The 22,417-nt window shown below is 35.2% G+C and overlaps 1 protein-coding gene across 2 annotated transcripts in view; it reads right to left on the bottom strand.

The window, feature by feature from the left end:
- Positions 1–22,417, bottom strand: part of Pgm1 (phosphoglucose mutase 1) — a 249,861-nt gene that overhangs the window by 44,152 nt on the left and 183,292 nt on the right. For both annotated transcript variants that reach the window (XM_090374440.1, XM_090374439.1), the window contains exon 5: positions 3,663–3,817. In XM_090374440.1, the coding sequence (XP_090230566.1) occupies positions 3,663–3,817 (155 nt within the window). The remainder of the gene's footprint in view (positions 1–3,662; positions 3,818–22,417) is intronic.

Here is a 22,417-nt window from a genome sequence, read left to right on the forward strand (position 1 = left end):
CACCTGATGAAAATGGGGCTGCGTAGCTGCAGGCTGCTCAGAGTGCCCATGATAACCACAGTTCACCCGCGACACACCTACAATGAGCACGCGAGGATCAAAAGTTGACCTTGATTGATTGGAAGAAAGTTGTGTGGTCCGATGAACCACATTTCCTGTTGCACCGTGTGGAGGGCCAGGTATGTGTGTGTTGTTTACCTGGGGCGCCTGGATGCACCATGGGATAAAAACAAGCCGGTGGCAGCGGTGTCATGCATTGGGCGATGTTCTGCTGGGATCCAGTCATCCATGTGCCAGGCATTCTGATGTTTACCACCTACCTAAACATCATTGCTGACCAGGTACACCCATTCATGGCAACTGTCTTCTCCTCTGACAGTGCTGTCTTTCACCAGGATAATGTGCACTGCCCGGATTGTTAGACTGGTTTGTGGAACGCGAGGAAGACTTCCAGGTATTTCCCTGGCCTTAAATTCCCCAGACATCAATTCCATTGAGCATCTCTGGTTTGTGTTGGAACAGCAACTCTGATCTGTGGCATCTCAACCACGGACCTTACAGGAGTTAAAGGATCTGTTGGTTACATGTTGGTACCAGATACTACAAGACACATTTAGAGATCTTGTAGCGTCCATGCCTCACCGGGTCCGAGCTGTTTTGGCTGCACGTGGAGGACCAACATCATATAATAGGTAGGTGGTCATAATGTTTTAGCTCATCGATGTAAATGCTTTCAAACAAATTTTTTCTTAATTTTGACTTTATGCCCAACACTAATTATTGAACTTACATATAAAATGGAAACAAAGCTGACTGTGGCACTAGAGGAATTTCGCTCAGCGAACCAAGAACATATGCATGTGTAGTAGAGAAAGAGGTTAGAGGTATTGCTGAATGTAATTCTGGGAAAAAAACAATTGGGTTTGGGACCAAACAGGGGATGCCAGGATGAAATATTTGCACTAACAAGGGAACAGTCCACTGTATCCTGTTAAGTAATCAATTTCTGTACACTACGAAGCAGCAATTCTAACAGTTATTGTGAAGAGACCTGAGAGTGGTGGGAGGACTCGTGCATACATTCAAGAATAGGGACAAAGAGGAGAAGCAATACGTAGATTGTGTGCTTTAAATTAATTTAAATAAAATTAGAAAAGATGTCATGTCAAGTAATCGAATTAGATATCGACTTGAAATACAAGTGTACAGAGATCACAAGGTAAAAGCCAGGATCCATAACAGTTTACAAGATGACTGTTCACAAGTGCAAACTGACTGGCAACTTGTTAACACTCATGATGATGATTGCTTTTCCTTGTCTAAAGAAAAGGTCCAAAAATATCTATGTCAATTGAGAACAGAAAGCTGCACAGTTCTGGCTGAATAAATTCTCGGTAGCAAGAGACAGTTTGTCTAGAGTGAAAAAAATTTTTTTTTTCAAAAGTGACAGCCTCACTTTCCTTCTGTTGTACATCTGTAGCATTTGCTTCAGTTTTAATATGGGTACCATATATGCTATAAGTGTGGCATTAACACTAGAAGGCCAAGAAACCACAAAAAATTAAAACTACAGAAAATATGCAATTTACATACATTAACTCATACCTCACGAAGTGCTTATTCTAAACAATCAACCAGCTTTCATTGAAAATTTTAGAAATCCAGTAATGTCCACCAAAGTAGCACATATACAAAGGTCATTTAAATCTTTCAAACTGATAGTGCTAGTGTTTACCCTACAGATCAAATAAGGTCCACTGGTTTCACTACAACGCTTACAACTGAAATAACAGTTGAACTTTGAGAATCCAAATTTTTGTGGTGAAGAATGAAATTGAAAGCAAACAATTGACAATTGTGAATGGCTTCCAATTTTCACTGAAAAAAGAAATGGCTTTTTTTTCCTTAACTCCCAACATTGGTTTTGCTTTACCAGTTGCAAGATGTTCCATATAGGCTAATCTTGAGAGGAGTTAAGGGTTGTCAGGGTCAGATAAGGGTATCTACTAATGACTGGAATCAGAATTTCAAATTATATAATAAAATATAGTTATCATTTAATAAAATATACAGTAGACTAGATTTTCCAGGATAGATGGTAAAAAACAAATCCCGGATTATTGATTTCCCGGTTAATCCAAAAATACAAAAGTCCCCGACATATGTAAGAGATACATTCCAGGACTTCTTACTTTGAGTTTTATGTAACTCGGGAATGACTAATAACATATTGCTACTATATTATTATTGACAAATCTGAATTCTGCACGATACTTGTTAAAGTTTGGCCATTTTCATACATCCTTATTATTTTAATTTTCTGATCCAAATCGGTGGCTTTCCTTTTGTTGGTAGATTTACTAGTAGCGCTGTCATTTATTCTCTTAGTCAGCACCATGATAACGGTCAAAATGAAATTTTCTGAAAAGAATTTCACAGGGTTAAGGGGGAAACACACTATCATCTCACATGAACTCACGTTTTACTAAAGCACATTTCTGGAGGTCACTGCCATTAAACAATTTGCACCATCCGGGTCACCGGGCTTTTCTTTTTATGCAATTCATTATAAACGGATAGTATACTCTATCTTATTGCATTTGCGATAATACCGATAGCTGGAATTGTGTGGGTTTTTATGTTATTATGGTGAAGTGTGTGTCCCCTTCACTGAAATCTTCAAATCATATATAAAAAAACCATAAATAAATTGTAAGAATCTTCTCTTCTTTCCTATTTTTTTGATTATTAGTCCGTATCTTACTTGTGCAATTTGTGCATGCCGTGATCATCATTATTGATTGCTTATTTTATTTATTTATTATTTTTGTTTGTTTTAAAATTTACAATCCTAAAAAAAAAGAAAAATTGAGTGAAAAAAAATTTATGTAAATCCGTAGTTGCGTAAGTCGAGGACTTACTGTATAGAAAACTGTTCAGCAACCTACATAAAAAATATGGAGATAGATAAAAAAACGAAAAAAAAACTTACCACGTACTACTCGTGCCCAATACGATACTTCCCTTTATTTTTTGCGATGTCGATTTTAAGTCTAATAGCTTCCCTTTATTTTTTTTACGATGTTGCGTATGGTTTGGTCACCAACATTATAATGGTTTAGAGATGCCTTAGAGATTTAACGGATGAACCGTTTTCAAACTTTTGAATAATTTCAAGTTTTTGTTTAACTGAAAATGCAACTCTTTGCATTTACACACCATTTTTGCGATTTATAAACAAAAAAAAAATTTACTATAAAAAAAAATTGACATCCCTGACATAAATGACGAAACAAAATTTGTCCTTTTGGTTGCGCTGCAATGGAACACAACAATCAATGCGACTCACTAAAACAAACTAAATATTTGGTCTTTTTTTTTTTTTCTTTTCTGAGCAGCGGGTGTGAAGACAGCGGGGATTGCAAGGTAATAGGTACACTAATCTCCCAATTACAGCTTATAATGCCGCTTGTCGCTTATTTACGACTTGCAAAATATCTGTTTATACCTATTCTAGTTATTACTTGATTTTTTTTTTGATTTCTGGTTGTTTTTTCATTATATATATTTTTTTATTTGGAGTCTTGAAGTGTCCCGGTTAATCAATCCGATTCTGGTTAATCTAGAGTCTGCTGTACTTGGTATAACTCCTCACAGCTTACCTGTCTACTGCCCCCGCTGTTGGCATGCTACGTGAAAATCCTTTTACTCCAGTTTTGCAAAAGTAAGGTATGCAGTCTGTATTTGCTGCTAGCACAGCTAATGAATCTGATGGACAAACAAAAAATGCCTTGTAGCCCAGGATCATATTTCTATCCTGCAAATTAAATGAGTTCTTATAAATATTACTGCACTACAATTAACACAAGAAAAATTAAAAACATTTTTATTATTAAAAATGAAAGGAGAAACTTTAATATCAAGCATAAAAAACATTAAATAAACCTAAAATGCAACTATAAAATATAAAATTTAAAGATAGTTGAAGACTGATTGACTATAAACATTAGATAATGTAAAATTGGTTAATTAAAAGCAACACATCACATGTATTATTCTTATGTATAACATGCAAAGGCCAAAACAATTATAAAATTACTAGTTTATGTACAAATCAGCAGCATGAATTATAAAGAAAAACAGCCTTTCTTTGGAATTCAGAGGAAAGAACAATACTATGTACTTATAAAAATTAAGTTTTTTCATCAAGAAAGTTATTAAACTGACACTTATATTTTTAGCAAATACTTATAGTACTGCTATTTCTTCATTAAACTTTCAGCTATAGTTTATATTTTCAGTACTCTCCTCACCAAAATATAAGCTATAGCTAAAAATTTAATAAGAAAGTTATTAATTTTTTTTATTGATGAAAGCATATCAGGCTTAATGTCTAAGTCTGCTGATGACACAAAGGTTAACAGAGTGATTAATGACAGTAATCAGGGTCTGCTACTGCAACAAGATTTAGAAAAATTAGGTGGCAACTGAAGTTTAACACTGACAAATGCAAGGTACTGTATATGGGACAGTAAATCCAGAAAAACATACCAACTGTGTGGTACCACACTTAGGTTAGTGGAGAATCAAAAAGACCTGGAGGTAATTGTGCAGTCAGACATTAAGTTCTTTGAGCAGTTCAGATGGGCTGCCAGGACAGCTAATATGGTTCTGTCATTGATATACAGGAACTTTGCCAGTAGAGACAAGGGGATGATTATCCCATTGTATAAGGCAATGGATAGGGCACATTTAGAGTACTCAGAAATGGCACTAGCATTTTTTATATATAATATTGATAAAAATAATTAAGTTACCGAATGAGAAAGTATTAAATCAAAAATATTAAACTGTGTTATGGATCTGGGTACTACTAGTTACAGTAGAGAAACCTGGCAACCATAATGAAATATAGATAAATGTTTATATTCAGTGCATAGGGAAGGGATGTTGACCTGTCAATTGTAATTACCATGGAAAATTTGAGAAGGCCTGTAAGCTGAAGGAGATAACCTTAAATAAATTGATTAACATAAAAATAGAAATAATAATGAAGATAACAATGTTACCTAAAGTAATGGGTTCTAAAGCTTTAACTACTTTTTCAAAGGGTCGGCATCCAAAACCATAGGAGCCACAACAATAAGCAAGGGTCTCTGTTTCTATTATGATGTATACATGCGAAATGTATAAATCATAGCCAACCTGACAGAGACCAAAAAAAGAGTAAAATTTAAAAAAAAAACCGCCAATAGAACTTTAAGGGGGGAAAAATTTTTGAATTTAAAAGGATAGATACATTACAAAAATTACTTCAACTTACTGTGTGTTTGGAATGGAATCTGTGAAATAGTTGCCTGTGGTGTTTACAAAGTAATGTTGGAGAACCAAGGATAAAGCCGATAGATCACTGTCCAGAGTGTTTACATCAGTTGAAGCAACCATGTGTGAAGGAGAGGAAGTGGAGTCGTCAAAGTGAAATGTCCCATGTTACAGGGAAGTAGGTAAATAAACAAATGAGGCACAGTGCCAGCAGAGGGAGATTATTAATGGCTGACAAAGTAGTGTAGAATGACACAAAACTTTGTATCAGAGGAAAAAAGGAACGATAGCAGAGTAATAGTATCTCGATATTGCTTTCAGCCAGCCTAATTGCACACGAGAAATAAAATGTAGTTACAGTGAAACTTCTCTTTAACAGACATCTCTCTACAACGGTCATTTTCAAAATTCCCCAACTCTCCTCTATTGGTTTTAACGTGTTTTCAGCTTCTGTCTAGTGGACATTCTCTGTAACGGATGCGGACAGGCAATCTGCACTGTTTCGTTTAGATTAGCACTTAATTTGATCTCCCCATAACGGACAGCGGGCGAGTTCACGGCCCTTTTTCTAGGAAAGTTTCTTCCATGTATTGCCTCAATCATGTGTTTATTTTCTATTTCCGATTTCCTGAATTTTATCAAGGTTTACGTCGCGGTTCTAAACCCTTTTTCAAGAATTTTAAGGCACGTGTAAAACTTCTGATGAATTTGGTGTGTGCAGGGGGGGGGAGGAAATTTGGTCGGCCTTTCGTCTTTTGAGTTTCAGTTTTCAGTTTTGTTCAGTGTTGTGTGAAGTGCACAATGTCTTCTTGTAAACATTTAACTTTAAAAGATAAAGTCGAACTCATTAATGCGTATGATCAGCAAAAAAATAGTGTTCGCAATCTTGCTGCCAAACTCAAAATCGGGAAGACTCGGGTAAGCAACATCCTAAAGGAAAAAAATGAACTGCTCAAACAATTTTGGCAACACTGAAATGATCAGGTTCAAAAATCATTCCCAAAAACTGTTGGACTTCAAATTGACAATGTTACGTATGAGTGGTTTTGTCGCGGATGTGCTAAAAAAATTCCCATTAATGGGCCTATTATTAGGGAAAAGGCTTTGGAGGTTGCGAAATCTATGGGAGTAAATGAGTTCAAAGCTTCTGTGGGATGGCTAGACAAGTTCAAAACTCGGCATAAAATTTCTTGGAAAACCGTAAGTGGTGAAGGTGGATCTGTTGATACTGGGGTTGTAACAGAGTGGACTGTCAAATTGGAAGATTTATGTCGTGATTTTGAAGCTAAGGATATTTACAACTGTGACAAAACAGGGTTGTTTTTTAAAGCTCTTCCTGAAAAAACAATGAGTCTAAAAAACGAAAAGTGCCAGGGCAGAAAAATTTCTAAGGAACGCTTGACTGTACTATTGTGTACAAATATGCTGGGAAACTTTGAACAACCTCTTGTTATAGGAAAACCACAAAATCCTCTTTGTTTCATAAAGTGGCATAAAGTTGAATCTTTTGAATGTTGACTGGAAGTCTAATAAAAAAGCGTGGATGACACGAGATATCATTAGCGAATGGATAAGTCACTTTAACCAAAACATGATTCGTCAAAACAGAAAAATTATTCTTTTCATGGATAATGCTGCATCTCACTCGCACATTGAATTGTCCAACATTCAAATCGTTTTTCTGCCACCAAACACATCTGCAGAGTGTCAGCCCTTGGATCAAGGGATAATAAAAAATTTAAAATTCACTACAGAAAACTTGTTTTAAGAAATCTCATTGCAAACATGAATGATGTAACATGTGTGGCGCCTCCATAGCCAGGTGGGCAGGAGCAGCAGTGCGTAGCACACGCTTCTTGATTAGACTGGGGTTCGAGCCCATGACCACCAAATATGGAGGATGCGGAAAGGGCAGGGAATGACTACTGCATATCCCCGGAACAATATGGCCTTAGTTGCTAATGCACCTAAAAACCAAATAACAACAGGTAACATGTGAGAGTGACCTTGCAAAGAAACTCAGCATCCTAGATGCGATTCAATGGATTTCCTCTTCAGTAAACGCAATTAGAAAACAAACTGTCGTGAACTGTTTTGTAAAGTCTGGCTTCTCAAATGCAAAAATTGAAGTTGTGAACAGCAATGTGGAACACCAAGAAGAACAAGAACTTCAACATCTATTGATAATGTACAATACTTCCGCTACAAGTGACCCTGGCTACAAAGATATAGACTCGAACCTCACTACAGAAGATGGTGCTCTAGATATCAACGACATTATCATCGATATTTTTCAAGAAGTTCCTCATGAGGATGAAGAAATGGAAGGAGGTCATTCTGTCGAAGAACATATTAACGACGAACCACCGATGAAAACAGAAGAAGAGCTCATACAAATCAATCGTTTAAAAATGTTTTTCGCCACTGAAGAAGATACTGAAGGACTTTCAATGGTTTCTTCACTCCAAACAAATGTTGAAAACAAAATTATCAGCCGGAAGAAGGTGCAGAAGAAAATAAGTGATTACTGTATGTATTTTTCTTAAGATAAAGTCATAATATGCATAGCACAATTGTATGTATATTATTTACAAACATATTGTGCAAAATCTGTATATAATTTAATTTAATTTTACATTAAACGTTTAACGATTTTTCTTTATCTCTTGTGTATGTAATTGTATATTATTTACAAAAATATTGTTCAAAATCTGTATATATTTTAATTTAATTTTACATTAAACGTTTAACGATTTTTCTTTTTCTTTTTTTCTCCCTCAGACTTCTTGTTAGCAGACACTTCTCTCTAACGGACAAATTCTCGTTCACTGTAATTTGAAGAAGAGTAATATAATTGTGCTCTGATTGTCCGGGGTTGCTGAACCTGTACCATAGTTGGTCCCTGGACAGATGTCTGGACAAATGCCTCATATGTTTAAGTCAGTATTGTTATTGTCATCGGTATTGTTAAAAAAAAAAAAAAAAAAAGACATAACAGAACACGATACCCCCATGTATTGCCAATCCGTAGGCACACGCCTTCTACACCATGAGATACGACATAGAATAGGGGGTATGACTATGCATTATGTACAATGCCTGAAAGTAATATGTAATCAAACAGTAAATGTTGTTTATATCCAAGTTGTAGTTTATAAGTTTTTTGAATTTTATAATATTTACCGCTTTTTTGAAATGATGGTAAAGAAATGCTGTAGGAAAATTATTGCACTGCAATTTATCATGGAGTTCTTTAATGTTGTCAGCAAAGAGACTGTCGCTACTGCATATTGTCACAATTCTGATGCATTGGGAGAGTATTATATTAGCATGTACTTTTTTTAGAAATGTTAGAGTGTCAGTGGGTAAAACTGACTACATTAAAATTAAAAGCATCTCTTTTATTGTATATGTTGATTGTGGTATGAGGGCTGTTAATATTAATATCTAAGTCTAAGTAATTGGCTGAAGTATCATTATTATTTGTTTTTTCCAGAGTAAGTTCTGAACGATAAATACCAGCAAAGTCATGTATAAATGTAGGGTAGTTGGATACCAATAAGTCATCAATATATCTGTAAAGTTTAATATCTGAGGGTAGAGAGGTCTCAGACCAATGCCAAGATACAAATTAGCTAAGATACAACTAGCGGGGCTACCCATGGGTGTACCTTTAGTTTGCAGGTATACAGATTTGCCATCAAAAATGTAGTTATTGGACACAGAGATTAATGAGATTGTTCCAAAAAACTGAATTATAACCAATCACATGTTTGTATTTATTATAAATTTCATTCAGGACCAATTTTAAGTTAGTTAGGTCTATGCTGGTGAATAGACTATTGAAATCAAAGGTTTGCACATGAGAAATGTTGTCAGTACTCCAGTAAGTGTGTCCGTTTAGGTGCAGAGAAGAGCAATGAAAGTAGAGAGGAAAGGACACTCTTACCAAGAAATTTCCATTTTTTTTTTACAATACAATAACAATACTGACTTAAACCTGAGGCATTTGTCCTGACATCTGTTCAGGGACCAACTACGGTACAGGTTCAGCAACCCCGAACAACCTGAGCACAACTATATTACTCTTCTTCAAATTACTTTCTGCTTTCCTTAACTACATTTCTCTTGTGCAATTAGGCTGGCCAAAAGCAATATTGAGATACTATTACTCTGCTATAGTTCCTTTTTTTCTCTGATACAAAGTTTTGTGCCTTTCTACACTACTTTGTCAGTAATTAATAATTTCCCTCTGCTGGCACTGTGCCTCATTTGTTTATTTACTTTTAACTTTGACGACTGCACTTCCTCCCCCTCACACATGGTTGCTTCAACTGACAAACACTGTGGAGAGCGATCTATCGGCTTTATCCTTGGTTCTCCAATGTTACTTTGTAAACACCACAGGCAACTATTTCACAGATTCCATTCAAAACACACAGTAAGTTGAAGTAATTTTTGTAATGTATCTATCCTTTTAAATTCAAAAATTTTTCCCCCCTTAAAGTTCTATTGGCGATTTTTTTAAAAAATTTCTCTTCTTTTTGGTCTCTGTCGGGTTGGCTATGATTTATACATTTCGCATGTATACATCATAACAGAAACAGAGACCCTTGCTTATTGTTGTGGCTCCTATGGTTTTGGCTGCCGACCCTTTGAAGAAGTAGTTAAAGCTTTAGAACCCACTACTTTAGGTAACATTATTATCTTCATTATTATTTCAGGTTATCTCCTTCACCTTATAGGTCAACATCCCTTCCCTATACACTGAATATAAACATTTCTCCACACACACACATGGTCATTAAAATTAAAGTATTAGAGGGCTCTGGAGCGAGGTCTAAGGCTTGTACTGAAGAGAAATTTGGACAACAGGTACAATAAAGAATGTGATTGCCATTTATTGCGAAAAAAAAAGTTACAAAATTTGTCATTGTGTATATATATATACATACATATATATATATATACATATATATATACAGGAAACCCTTGATTAGTGGGTTAATGAATCCTTGAAATATACCGCACATATTAAAACCGCACTAATCAAACTTAAGAAACAATGGGAATAATTATAACGAATCCTTGAAAATTATAAAAACATTTTTTCTTACTCAATATGTACCTATAATGCACTGCATAGTTCTTAAATTAAGGAATAAATTTAAAAAAGATAGTATGATTTAAATTTTATTTTTTGCAAAAAATTTATCTAACTTCAATTGAACAGTGGTAGCTTTTTTCCTTTCCTCCATGATTTTGCGATAACAATCAATTTGCTTATCTAACCCTCGACGAACGTTCATGCTTCTCTCTGCATCTGGATCAATCTCTAGTATGAGTTCTTTTGCTTTTTAAAGTGTATTAAATAGTACTAAGTTTTTTGAATGAAATTTATTTGGGAGCAATTTGCTTTTCTTCTGCTTCATTTTCGTCTTCTTCCTCGTATGCATGTTGATGCTCAATTTCAAGAAGATCATCATTACTGAAGTCTTTTGAATGCAATTCCAATAATTCTCTAACGTTTTCCTCAAAGCCGAGGTCTTTTCCAATTGTAGTAATTTCATCAATAACTTTGTTGACAGGATTAATGAAACCTCAAAAATCATTTGCGCATTCAGGCAAAAGGTTCTGCCAGACTGCTCTCATGCAGCTGTTCGTCATTTCTTCCCACGATTTGTGTATGCAATTAGCGCCAGATCCTCGCTAAACGCTACACAGGAATCGCAAAAATTGAACAAATTCAGAGTGAAAGTAATACAGAATCAAACATACATCACGTACTACTTAAACTACATTAATGTTCTCAACTGCTTCTTTAATATCATGTTTTTTCCAAAATTCATCAAGAGTGATTGCGTCATCTCCAGTTGTAGCTTGAATTGCCCGAGCAAAAGTCCGTCTCAAATAATATGCTTTGAATGTAGAAATAACTCTGTCCATTGGCTGGAGTAAAGAAGTCGTATTTGGTGGTAGAAATATAACCTTCACATTGTTATTTAAATCAGTGAGTGAGGTAGGATGCCCAGGGGCATTATCTAAAATTAAAAGAACTTTGAAATCTAAATTATTTGCCTTGCAGTATTTTTCGACTGTGGGACAAAAATGCATAGTGAACCATTCTTCAAATAACTGCTTTGTCACCCAAGCCCTTTTATTTGATTTCCAAATTACTGGAAGGGATTGCTTGTTACAGCCTTTTAACGCTCTTGGGTTCATTGTACGATAAATTAGCATGGTTCCAATTTGCAATCTCCTTCAGTGTTATCTCCAAGTAGAAGTGTTAATCCATCTTTGATTGCTTTATGACCTGGTGCAGTTGCTTCGTTTCTTGCCAAAAATGTTTTCGTTGGCATTTTTTTCCCCATAAAAGGCCAGTTTTGTCAACATTGAAAATCTGACGATAATCATACCCATTTTCTTCAATTATTTTCTTCAGTTCAATGGGATATTTGGCTGCTGCATCTTTATTGGCACTGGCTGCTACATCTGTTAATACTTTTTATGCCAGATCGAGCCGAGCTATGAAATTTTCTAGCTGAGAATGTTGAAGTATCCCCTTGATATTTGTTTTCTTTTAATGAAGAAATAAGGCTCAAAGCTTTAATCTTGATGTCATTTCCATCAATAGGAATGCGTTTCTGATTACAATTTTCTAACCAAATAAAAAGCAAATCTTCCATTTCAATCATTAATGGACTTCTATTCCTAGTGCATTGCATACTTAAAGATGCAGATGCCATTTTGCCTTTTTTCCGGTACTCACCTGCTTTGTTCAAAACGGCACGCATGGTTGACTCACCAAAGCCTAGTGCCCTACCTATGTTTTCTTTGCTTTCACCATTATCAAACCTCTTAATAATGTCAAGTTTAGTATCCAAAGTGAGAACTTTTCGTTTATTACCCTTTTTTCTGTCCATAGCTATGAAAGGTAATTTAAAAAAAAAAAAATTGTTTTGTTAGGATGAGCGATAAGCCTGTTGCACTTCTACACTCGTCGAGGATTTCTGAGGAACTGCCCAGCGACTAGTGAGAGTGAGTGCTTTACGGAGCACTTTCACACAAGATGAAATCAGCGCCAGATCCTCGCTAAACAGGAATTGCTAAAATTCAGCAAATTGTGAAAAATCAGAGCGAAAGTAATACAGAATCAAACATACATCACGTACTACTTAAACTACATTAATTGTACATTTAGCATGATGATGTAATATCTGCGTTAACACTAAAATTATACAAGAATATGAGTTACTAGAGCAAACTTCAATTTCAGAGTGGTATGGGGTGCTGCTGTCAAGCGTTTCAGAGTCGATTCCCATGCATTTAAGTTGGAGGACACTGGTGAGTGCGTGTCACATTTTGCTGCTTCAGGTGCTGTCATGAGTTGCCAAGCACCGCAAGAAAAAAACAGCGCACTAATCAAATTTGATAACGCATATATTAAGGGGATAGTATCAAAAAAAATTTTGCACACTAATTAAAACCACACTGTTCAAAACTGCACTAATCAAGGGTTTCCTGTATGTATGTATCTCTCTCTCTCTCTCTCTCTCTCTATATATATATATATATATATATATATAGAGAGAGAGAGAGAGAGAGAGAGAGAGAGAGAGATAGATAAGAATTAAAAAATAATTAATGGAAAATACTAAAAGATGGAGAAGTTATTAACACAAGGTGCCAGGCCCAATAGAAGAAAATAAGAGAAAGAATATTAAGAACCTTAAAAAAAAAAAAAAAAAAAAAAAAAAAAAGTAGAATTAACAGGCCAATCATATGTACAAAAGCTGAAAGGGAAGTAGAAATTAATAAATGTAAAATAATAAATGTCATCATCATCAGCCATTTTCAATCCACTGCGGGATGAAGGCCTCTCCAGCAACTTTCCAGTTCCTTCTGTTTTGAGCACTGGCCATCCATTTACTACCCACAAACTCATGAATTTCATCTATCCATCTCCGCCTTTGTCTTCCAGGTTTTCTTCTAGCTCCTCTTGGGTTCCATTCTGTTATTTTATTAGTCCATCTGTCATCGTGTCTCCGAGCTATGCATCCTGCCCAAGACCATTTTAGTTCTTTAGTTTTGATAAGAACGTCCTTTACTTGAGTTTGCTGCCTAATCCACGTGTTTCTCTTCTTATCTAACAGTCTGACTCCCAATATAATTCATTCCATTCTTCGCTGTGTAGTTCTCAGCTTCTCTTCCATTCTTTTGGTAAGTGTCCAAGTTTCACTTCCATAAGTCATGGTGGGGAGTATACATTGGTTCATTATTTTACGTTTTAGACAAACTGGCATATTGCTCTTCAGTATGTCACTATATTTCCTGAATGCTATCCATCCAAAATTTATTCTTCTCTTGACTTCCAGCCATTTATCATTATTACAGCTAATAACTTGTCCCAGATAAGTATATGACTCCACCTTTTCAATTACTGCTCCTTCAATCATAATTTTCCTTTCTGTGGCATATTTGTTCATCATTACTTTTGTTTTAGCCATATTCATCTTTAGTCCAAAATCCTTACTAACTGTACATAACTGATTAAGATTTTCCTCTAATTCTTTGGGATCCTGGCTTATGACCACAATGTCATCTGCAAATCGTAAATGGTTTAGGTACTCTCCATTCACATTGACTCCTTTCTGCAACCAGTCTAATCTTCTGAAAGCTTCAAGGGCAGCAGTAAACAGCTTCGGAGATATTGTGTCTCCTTGTCGAACTCCTTTCTCGATTTTAAATTTCCTACTGTCTTTGTCTAGTCTAATAAAGGAGATAGCACTCTCATATATTTTCTTCAAAATCATAATATGTGGGGTATCTATGCCTTGTCTTTCCAGTGCCCGAAACATTGCCTTATGCTGTATGGAGTCAAATGCCTTTTCATAATCAACAAATGCCAGGCATAATGGTGTTTTATATTCATTTGTTTTCTCCATTAGCTGTGATATTACGTGAAGGTGATCCATAGTTGAGAATCCTGTCCTAAAGCCAGCTTGCTCTTTCGGTTGATTCTCATCAAGTATTCTTTCTAATCTGTTAGTACTGACCCTTGTGAACAACTTGTAGATGTGAGATAACAAGCTAATTGGTCTATAATTTCCAATTTCTGATTTATCTCTTTTCTTATGCAGCAAAACTATGATTGCATTATTCCACTGCTTAGGCATTACACCTTTTCTAATGCACTTTGTGAAGAGTCTTGCCAGTTTTTGTGTTATGTCTCTTCCTCCCAATTTTAACAACTCTACAGTAACATCATCTTCCCCTGGGGCTTTCTGATTCTTCATTTTCTTCAATGCATGTTCTACCTCATCAGGAAGAATATCGGGTATGTTGTATGCACTGCTACTTTGCAATCCATCTTCCCCACTGCTGGCATCATTCCCTCGCTCCTTGTATAATTCTCTATAGTAATCTTCTGCTATTTGAATTATGCCTTCTCTCTGCTGTTTATAAGTACACCATTGCTATTCTTCAGTTTCAGTATCATTTGTCTATCTGTATTACTGCTCATGGCTGCTGATTTAAATCCTTTGTTTTCCTTTAATGCTTCTTCTACTTTTCTTGTGTTAAATCTTCTTATGTCCTCTCTGAGTCTCTTTCTAATGGCTTTGCATAACTCAGTATACTCAATTTTTTCCTTGTTAGTATTTATCTTTCTCTTCATTTTTTGCCTTCGGTTCATCATATTAAGTGTTTCTTGACTAATTTTTTCTTCTTTGGATTTATTTTTCCCTATAGGTTTCTTGGGCTTTATCACTTTCAGAAAGTTGTAATATTCCTCATTGATATCTTGGTCCTGAGCAGTCTGCAGAAGCTCAAACTTGTTCTTAAGTTCCAGTACATACTGCTTTTTCTCCTCTTCTGTTATCTCAAAGACCTTTGTATTATTTACTCAAGTCAGTTTTTTCCTTTCCTTTATCTATATCAAGTGTACATCTTACCATTCTGTGATCACTTCCAACATTTACCTTATTCAGGACGGTAACATCATTCACAATATATCTTCTGTTAGTGAGGGTGAAGTCGATTTCATTAGTTGTTAATCCATTTGGACTCTTCCATGTCCACTTTCTGTTCACCCTTTTCTTGAAAAAAGTGTTCATTACTGACAATCCTTGAGATTCTGCAAATTCCACAAGTCTTTCACCAATTCCAAAATTTCCAATAGTTCCCCTTCCTGCACTTTTGTCTTTTTCCAACCTTAGCATTGAAGTCCCCCATAATAACAGTGTAGTGGGTTTTCTGTTCATCTAGAAGACTCAATTTCGGTGTACATTTCTTCAACCTCTTCATCATCATCATGGCTCGATGTTGGTGCATAAATCATAAAAATATAAAAATATTTTGTACCTCTTAGAAATCCTGAGTAGTAGTCTTAACACCCTTGGTGATGTACTTTTGAATTCCAAAATGTTGTTTTTCAAATCTTTATGGACCAGAAACCCAACTCCACCTTCACTCCTTTCACTGTTTACATTGGTGTACAGCAGATTTCCATTTGATAAACTTATAAGTGATTCATTTCTTCTTCTTCTTGTTTCTCAAACCGATGATATTCCAAATCACATTTTCTAATTCCTTTTCCAGCTCTAATATCCTGTCTTCACCGATGAGTAATTTTACATTATAACAGGCCAAGTTCAGTTTCCATGCATGGCAGCCTGGTCGTACCCAGAGATTCTTAGCACCCTCCTGCTTCCACTCTGATCCTCTCGCTGCCGTAAGAGGGAGAGTGAAAGCTGGTGGGGTCTGAGGGCCATTTGTTTTCTCATGCTGTCATATGCTGGAGGGTTTGGTCTTTTCCTCTTCACGCTGACCAGATGTCTTGAATAGAACCACTCTACAAATTCGTTGCCACCTAAGTGATGTAACAGGGCTTATCATTGAGAAGGTGTCCATGAGTGGATTTTAGAAAGGCAGGCCAACCAGACTTCTCCTAAATCTTCTGTAATAGAGAGATATTGGATCCATCAGTGTTGTAGGCTGAGTGTTTGATAACACACTGGATACCTGTTCCCCTCTAAGCCCCCATAATAAATGTAGTGAGCATCAAAAATGAGGGTGGTAAAAATGAGGGGAAAATTTTTTTTGATGCAAACTAGATAAAAATAAATAAGATAAAATTGGTACATGGATCAGGTATTTCATCAGGGGACTACACCTGATCATGTACCAAAACACTGCATTTCTATACAAACCCATGTTGATGGAGGAACTATTAAAATAACTAAATATAACTGAAATATACAAAAAAAAAGGGGGTGGGGAATAAAAATAAAACCTCCAAAAACATGAGTAAGGTAGCCCCAACGCAGGTGTGAAGTTAAAATAAAATAAAACAATTAAATTAAGTCAAATTAAAGTTTAAATGCATGTGGGTTAAAATGAAGTTTTGAAAAATGTTTTTGAGAAGGGTGATTTTATGTAAATTTATGTAACAGGCAGTGGTATAGAAATAGGAAGTAATGCAAGGTAAGGGAGAGAAAAAGGTAATAAATATTAAAAAGGCGAAAATAGCAAGAATAAGAAAAGTAAGAGTGTCCGAATCGCCCTCTTATTGCATTAATAGTTCAATGGACGGAAGAAAGAAGAATAGAAAGTAAAAAGATGCAAAGAGAAGGAAGAGTTTAAAGGATACTAGGCAAGCTAGGTGTGTAAATACCCAACCTCTTAGAGAGGGCCTTGGCTGTGAGAGTGGTAGTAAAAGTGGAAACTAATACCACTAGCCTGTAATATATTTTTTAAGTGCCGAATGCCTAAAAAAACAAACAAATAGCCAAAAGGTGAATAAAATAGTGAAAAGAAGAAAAATTAAATACCTTCAAAGTTATACAACATCAAACTGGGCCAAAATGTAATATATAATGAAGAAAACATAAAGAGAATATTTTGTGAACATGATTAATTAAAAATAGAATATAAACAGAGGGAGAACTATGACGACGGTGGAGTTGCTCAGTAGAAAAGAACAATGGAAGCCCTCTATAGTTAAAATGAAATGGAGAAAAATGCATACGATTATAAATTATTAATAATATTAATATAGAAAATAACTTAGAGTGAAAAGGCATGAATATCGTTCAAATAGAAGTCATATAATGCGATCACTTTCAAAGTAGTGGAAATATCACCATTAAAATCTACATCTATGATGTAGATTTGAATAGTGGTATTTCCACTACTTTGAAAGTGATCGCATTATATGACTTCTATTTGAACGATATTCATGCCTTTTCACTCTAAGTTATTTTCTATATTAATATTATTAATAATTTATAATCGTATGCATTTTTCTCCATTTCATTTTAACTATAGAGGGCTTCCATTGTTCTTTTCTACTGAGCAACTCCACCGTTGTCATAGTTCTCCCTCTGTTTATATTCTATTTTTAATTAATCATGTTCACAAAATATTTTCTTTATAATATTTTTTTCATTATATATTACATTTTGGCCCAGTTTGATGTTGCATAACTTGAAAGGTATTTAATTTTTCTTCTTTTCACTATTTTTATTAACCTTTCGGCTATTTATTTGTTTTTTTGGCTATATTTTCTGCATTCGGCACTCAAAAAATATATTACAGGCTAGTGGTATTAGTTTCCACTTCTAACACTCTCTCAGCCAAGGCCTCCTCTAAGAGATTGGGTATTTACACACTTAGCTTGCCTAGTATCCTTTAAACTCTTTTCCTTCTCTTCGCATCTTTTTACTTTCTGTTCTTCTTTCTTCCGTCTGTTGAACTATTAGTGCAATACGAGGGCGATTCGGACACTTACTTTTCTTATTCTTGCTATTTTCGCCTCTAATTTTTAATAGCTTTTTCCCTCCCTTACCCTGCATTACTTCCTATTTCTATACCACTGCCTATTATATAAATTTACATAAAATCACCTTTCTCAAAAACATTTTTCAAAACTTCATTTTAACCCACATGCATTTAAACTTTAATTTGACTTAATTTAATTGTTTTATTTTAACTTCACACACTGCATTGAGGCTACCTTACTCATGTTTTTGGAGGTTTTATTTTTATTCCCCTCCTTTTTTGTATATTTCAGTTATATTTAGTTATATTTCAGTAGTTCCTCCATCAACATGGGTTTGTATAGAAATGCAGTGTTTTGGTACATGATCAGGTGTAGTCCCCTGATGAAATACCTGATCCATGTACCAATTTTATCTTATTTATTTTTTATCTAGTTTGCATAAAAAAAAAATTTTTTTCCCTCATTTTGATGCTCACTACATTTATTATTTTACATTTATTAATTTCTACTTCCCTTTCAGCTTTTGTACATATGAGTGGCCTGTTAATTCAGCCGTTAGTTCTACATAATTCTACATTTTTTTTTTAGGTTCTTAATATTCCTTTTTCTCTTGTTAGGCCTGGCACCTTGTGTAAACTTCACCATCTGAGTATTTTCTTTTAATTATTTCTATTAATTATTTTTAATTCTTATCTTTATATTTTTGTATCCTGTTTTTGCTGCCTTGCACATTCAGGTACACTTACTGTTTCTCTTTTCTTTCATTTTATTTATACTAAATATATATATATATAGTCACTGTATATTACAATTATGCAAATAACTTACGTTATTTGCATAATCGTAAGTTATTGCCACAGTGCCACTTCTCAGCTCTGCTGTACTGTATAAAAGCAAAGCAGTCTCTTCAAAATCATACAGTAGATGTTTGCCTGCAGTACAGCAGCAATGACAACAACGCTGCAAGAAAAGGCGCTATTAGCGAAGCTGTACTATCAGAATAGCAACAATGCAGCTGCGGCTATCGGAGAATTCTGGCATCAGAAGTGCATAAGGCATGGACTTGTGACTGTTTGTGCTGTCTGCAAAATGATTGCAAAATTTGAAGCAACAGGACATCTTGGTGATTTGAAACTTGTTTTCAACCAAGTAGAGGATGAAAACAAGTGGACTCCTCTCATGTTGAAGATGTGGCTATGGCTGTTGTGGATTTATCAAGTCGATCTCCATGTGGTAGCACAAGTGTGGCAGTTGTTTCTCGTGAAGTGGACATGCCGTATTCAACTGTAAGGCTAGTAATGCGTCAGGTCATCAGCCTTTGTTTCCAGACATCTTGGCCACCCCGATCACCAGATCTCACCCCATGTGACTTCTGGTTGTGGGGTTCTTTGAAGAACCAGGTGTATCGGGAAGGATGTCAAACTCTGACAGATCTGAAGGACAGCATTAGACGTTATGCGCTGGTTATTCCAGTTGACATGTTACTTTCTGCTGTAGAAAATGCTGTTCTTTGAATGGAAACTGTTGTTGACCAAAATGGAGGACACACTGAACAATTGTAGCACTGTTCAAGTGATTTGTATTGTCACAGCACCATATAGTGACAAATTTTGTAACTAATTTTTTTTTCCCCAATAAATGGCGAGCACATTTTTTTTTTATTGTACCTGTTATTCAAATTTCTCTTCAGTACGAGCCTTAGAACTCACTCCAGAGCCCTCTACATAGGGATACTTTAATTTTAACAACCCTATATATATATATATATATGCAATAGTGCATCTAGCAGATGCCTATTTTAGGTGGCACCTGTGGAAAGAGCCTCACTTGTGCACCCGTAGTGCTGGGCCTGTGAATACTTCATAGAGGTCCGGCAGCCCCATTTTAGGAAGGATGTAGATCTGCTGGAATAGGTGCGGAGAAGAGCAATGAAAGTAGAGAGGGGAATAAAAGGACACTCTTATCAAGAAAGGCTTCAATCTTGCAAACTGCAGTATTTGCAAAGAAGATCTGATCGAAGTATTTAAGGCTTTAAATAGATTAAGTTTAACTCAATGACAATGGTATTCTAACTCTTTCTCACACAATGCACATGGGGGGGGGCAATAAATGCAAAGAATGGTGCAGGATAGATATGTAAAAATTTGCTTTCAGCTAGAACAGGCCTGGGCAAACTTTTTTGGCTGAAGGGCCACATTAGGAATTCGAAAAGAAGGCGGGCCGCACGTAAAATACTATTTTTAGATATATATTACTTTTTATCATGAAGAAGATATATAACATAAAAAAAAAAAATTTATTCTCTAACAGTCAAGAATTTAATGAGATGAATGGAACTGTTTTACATCTTTTAACATTTTTTTAATTTCGGGTGTTAATTTTGTAGTTGAGTTTCTTAAAACTGCTTGTAAAATGTTCATCGGTGATGCTTGATCGTAAAGAATTTTTATTTAGATTCATGATCGAAAATGTTTGTTCACATATGTAGGTTGATCCAAAAATAACCAACATTTTTCAGGCAAAATCTTTAAGTTCGTCGAATTTAGAGTATTGTAAAATTTACAGATTTCCTCACGACGGTGCAATTCCCTTAAACCGGTATCACACAGCAGATCTATAATCTGAAGTTGTGGTTCACTTGGTGCCAGTGACGGATTTAGCACTTGAGAGGCGCCAGGCGCAATTCAATTTTGAGGCCCCCCCTCTAAATATTTTCGGTACCACTATAGTGTGCATTCTATGTGCACGTTTTTACTATAGCACGCGCTCTAGATTTGGTGTTGCGGTTTTAATCATCTTGGTTGTGCAATTCTTTCATACATATTTTAACCAATGTTTAAATGAAAAAATGACACAACTACCATCCCTCCCAAATCTAACATTAATACATAAAATTATTACATGAAATCTAGCATTAATGATAATATGTATTCTACTTCAGATTCATTTAGTTTGCATAGATATTTCATATAATATGTGGGGATATTCGCATAAGAGTTTAACTTCTCATATTAAATTATAGTTTTATTCAGTAACGGTAATAAAGATAAGTGTAAAAATTTAAAATGAAACAATTTTATTTATTTATTTATTTTTTGAGACGTGAGATTTGAGGCCCCCTCGATTTAAGAGGCCCCAGGCGCGTGCAATGTGCGGAAATCCGCCACTGCTTGGTGCACTATCTATTTCTATTGAAAATGGGTCGTGCACTACTGCCAAACTTGTCTCAATTTTTCGGAAGTTGCCAAATCTTAGTGAAAAGTCGTCATTCAGTGTTGATAATTTCACAATATTTTTCAAATTTACTTTCTGGAATCTTCAGCAACATCATGGTTGGAAAGTGGTCTACCTTGTTAGTCAATAAATATCGAAGGAACAACTGGAGTTTTAATTAAAATCCATTCAAACTTTTTACCACATCATGGGCATATAAATTTTTCCCTTGTAACACGGTGTTGAAAGTATTTAAGTGTGTCACGATGTTCAGGGTAAACGCAAAATCACAAATCCAGTTATTATTAGTTAATTCGGGAAAGTCCATAATATTTTTCAGTTTTAAAAATAGAACGATGTCATCTTTAGGATCCAATACTTGCCGAAGAACTTTTCCTAAGCTAAGCCATCGAATTTGGCTATGATAAGGAATATCTGTGAATTGTACTCAAATTCAATATCTTGAACGAATTGTCTGTGTTTCAGGCCCCTCGATCATATTAAAATTTACTAGTTTAATAATACAAGATGTGACATGTTCAACTTTTAACACGTTTTTACATAATACAGTAAACCCTCGCTATTCGCGGGGGTTACGTTCCTGAGAAATGTCGCGAATACCGAAAACGCGAATACTGAGTTATGGCTCCCATAGTAATAAAGGGGTTCCGTTCCAAAGTATGAAATATATAAGAAAAACTAGTCTAAAATTTTGTCTATGTATGTATTATATGTACCTTCATAATATGACTGTACATGACATGACAGTACATAGTGAAAAGCAAGCACATGGCATCGAAATGAAAATAAGAAACAATTTAATATTAAATGTAATAATTATTAGCAATTTCAAACAAATCTTTCAAATCAGTGCCTTTGCTAGCAAAAAAAAAACATCCCGCCAGTGCTATCACCAGTTTCGCTAAAGTAAGTTTTGCCTTTTCACGAATGATGAGTGAACTTAACGGAATTTTATTTTGAATTCGGTCTTCTATCCACAGACTTAAAGCTTTTCCATTTTTTTTTTATTTAACATCACGAGTTACAGAGCAAATTTTTGAAGCAATTAGCGCGGTTTCACGGACACTACGGCAGATTTTT

Source organism: Mastigoproctus giganteus, chromosome 5 (assembly GCF_048544385.1).
Source record: "Mastigoproctus giganteus isolate SK-2022 chromosome 5, ASM4854438v1, whole genome shotgun sequence".
Taxonomy (NCBI): Eukaryota; Metazoa; Arthropoda; class Arachnida; order Uropygi; family Thelyphonidae; genus Mastigoproctus; species Mastigoproctus giganteus.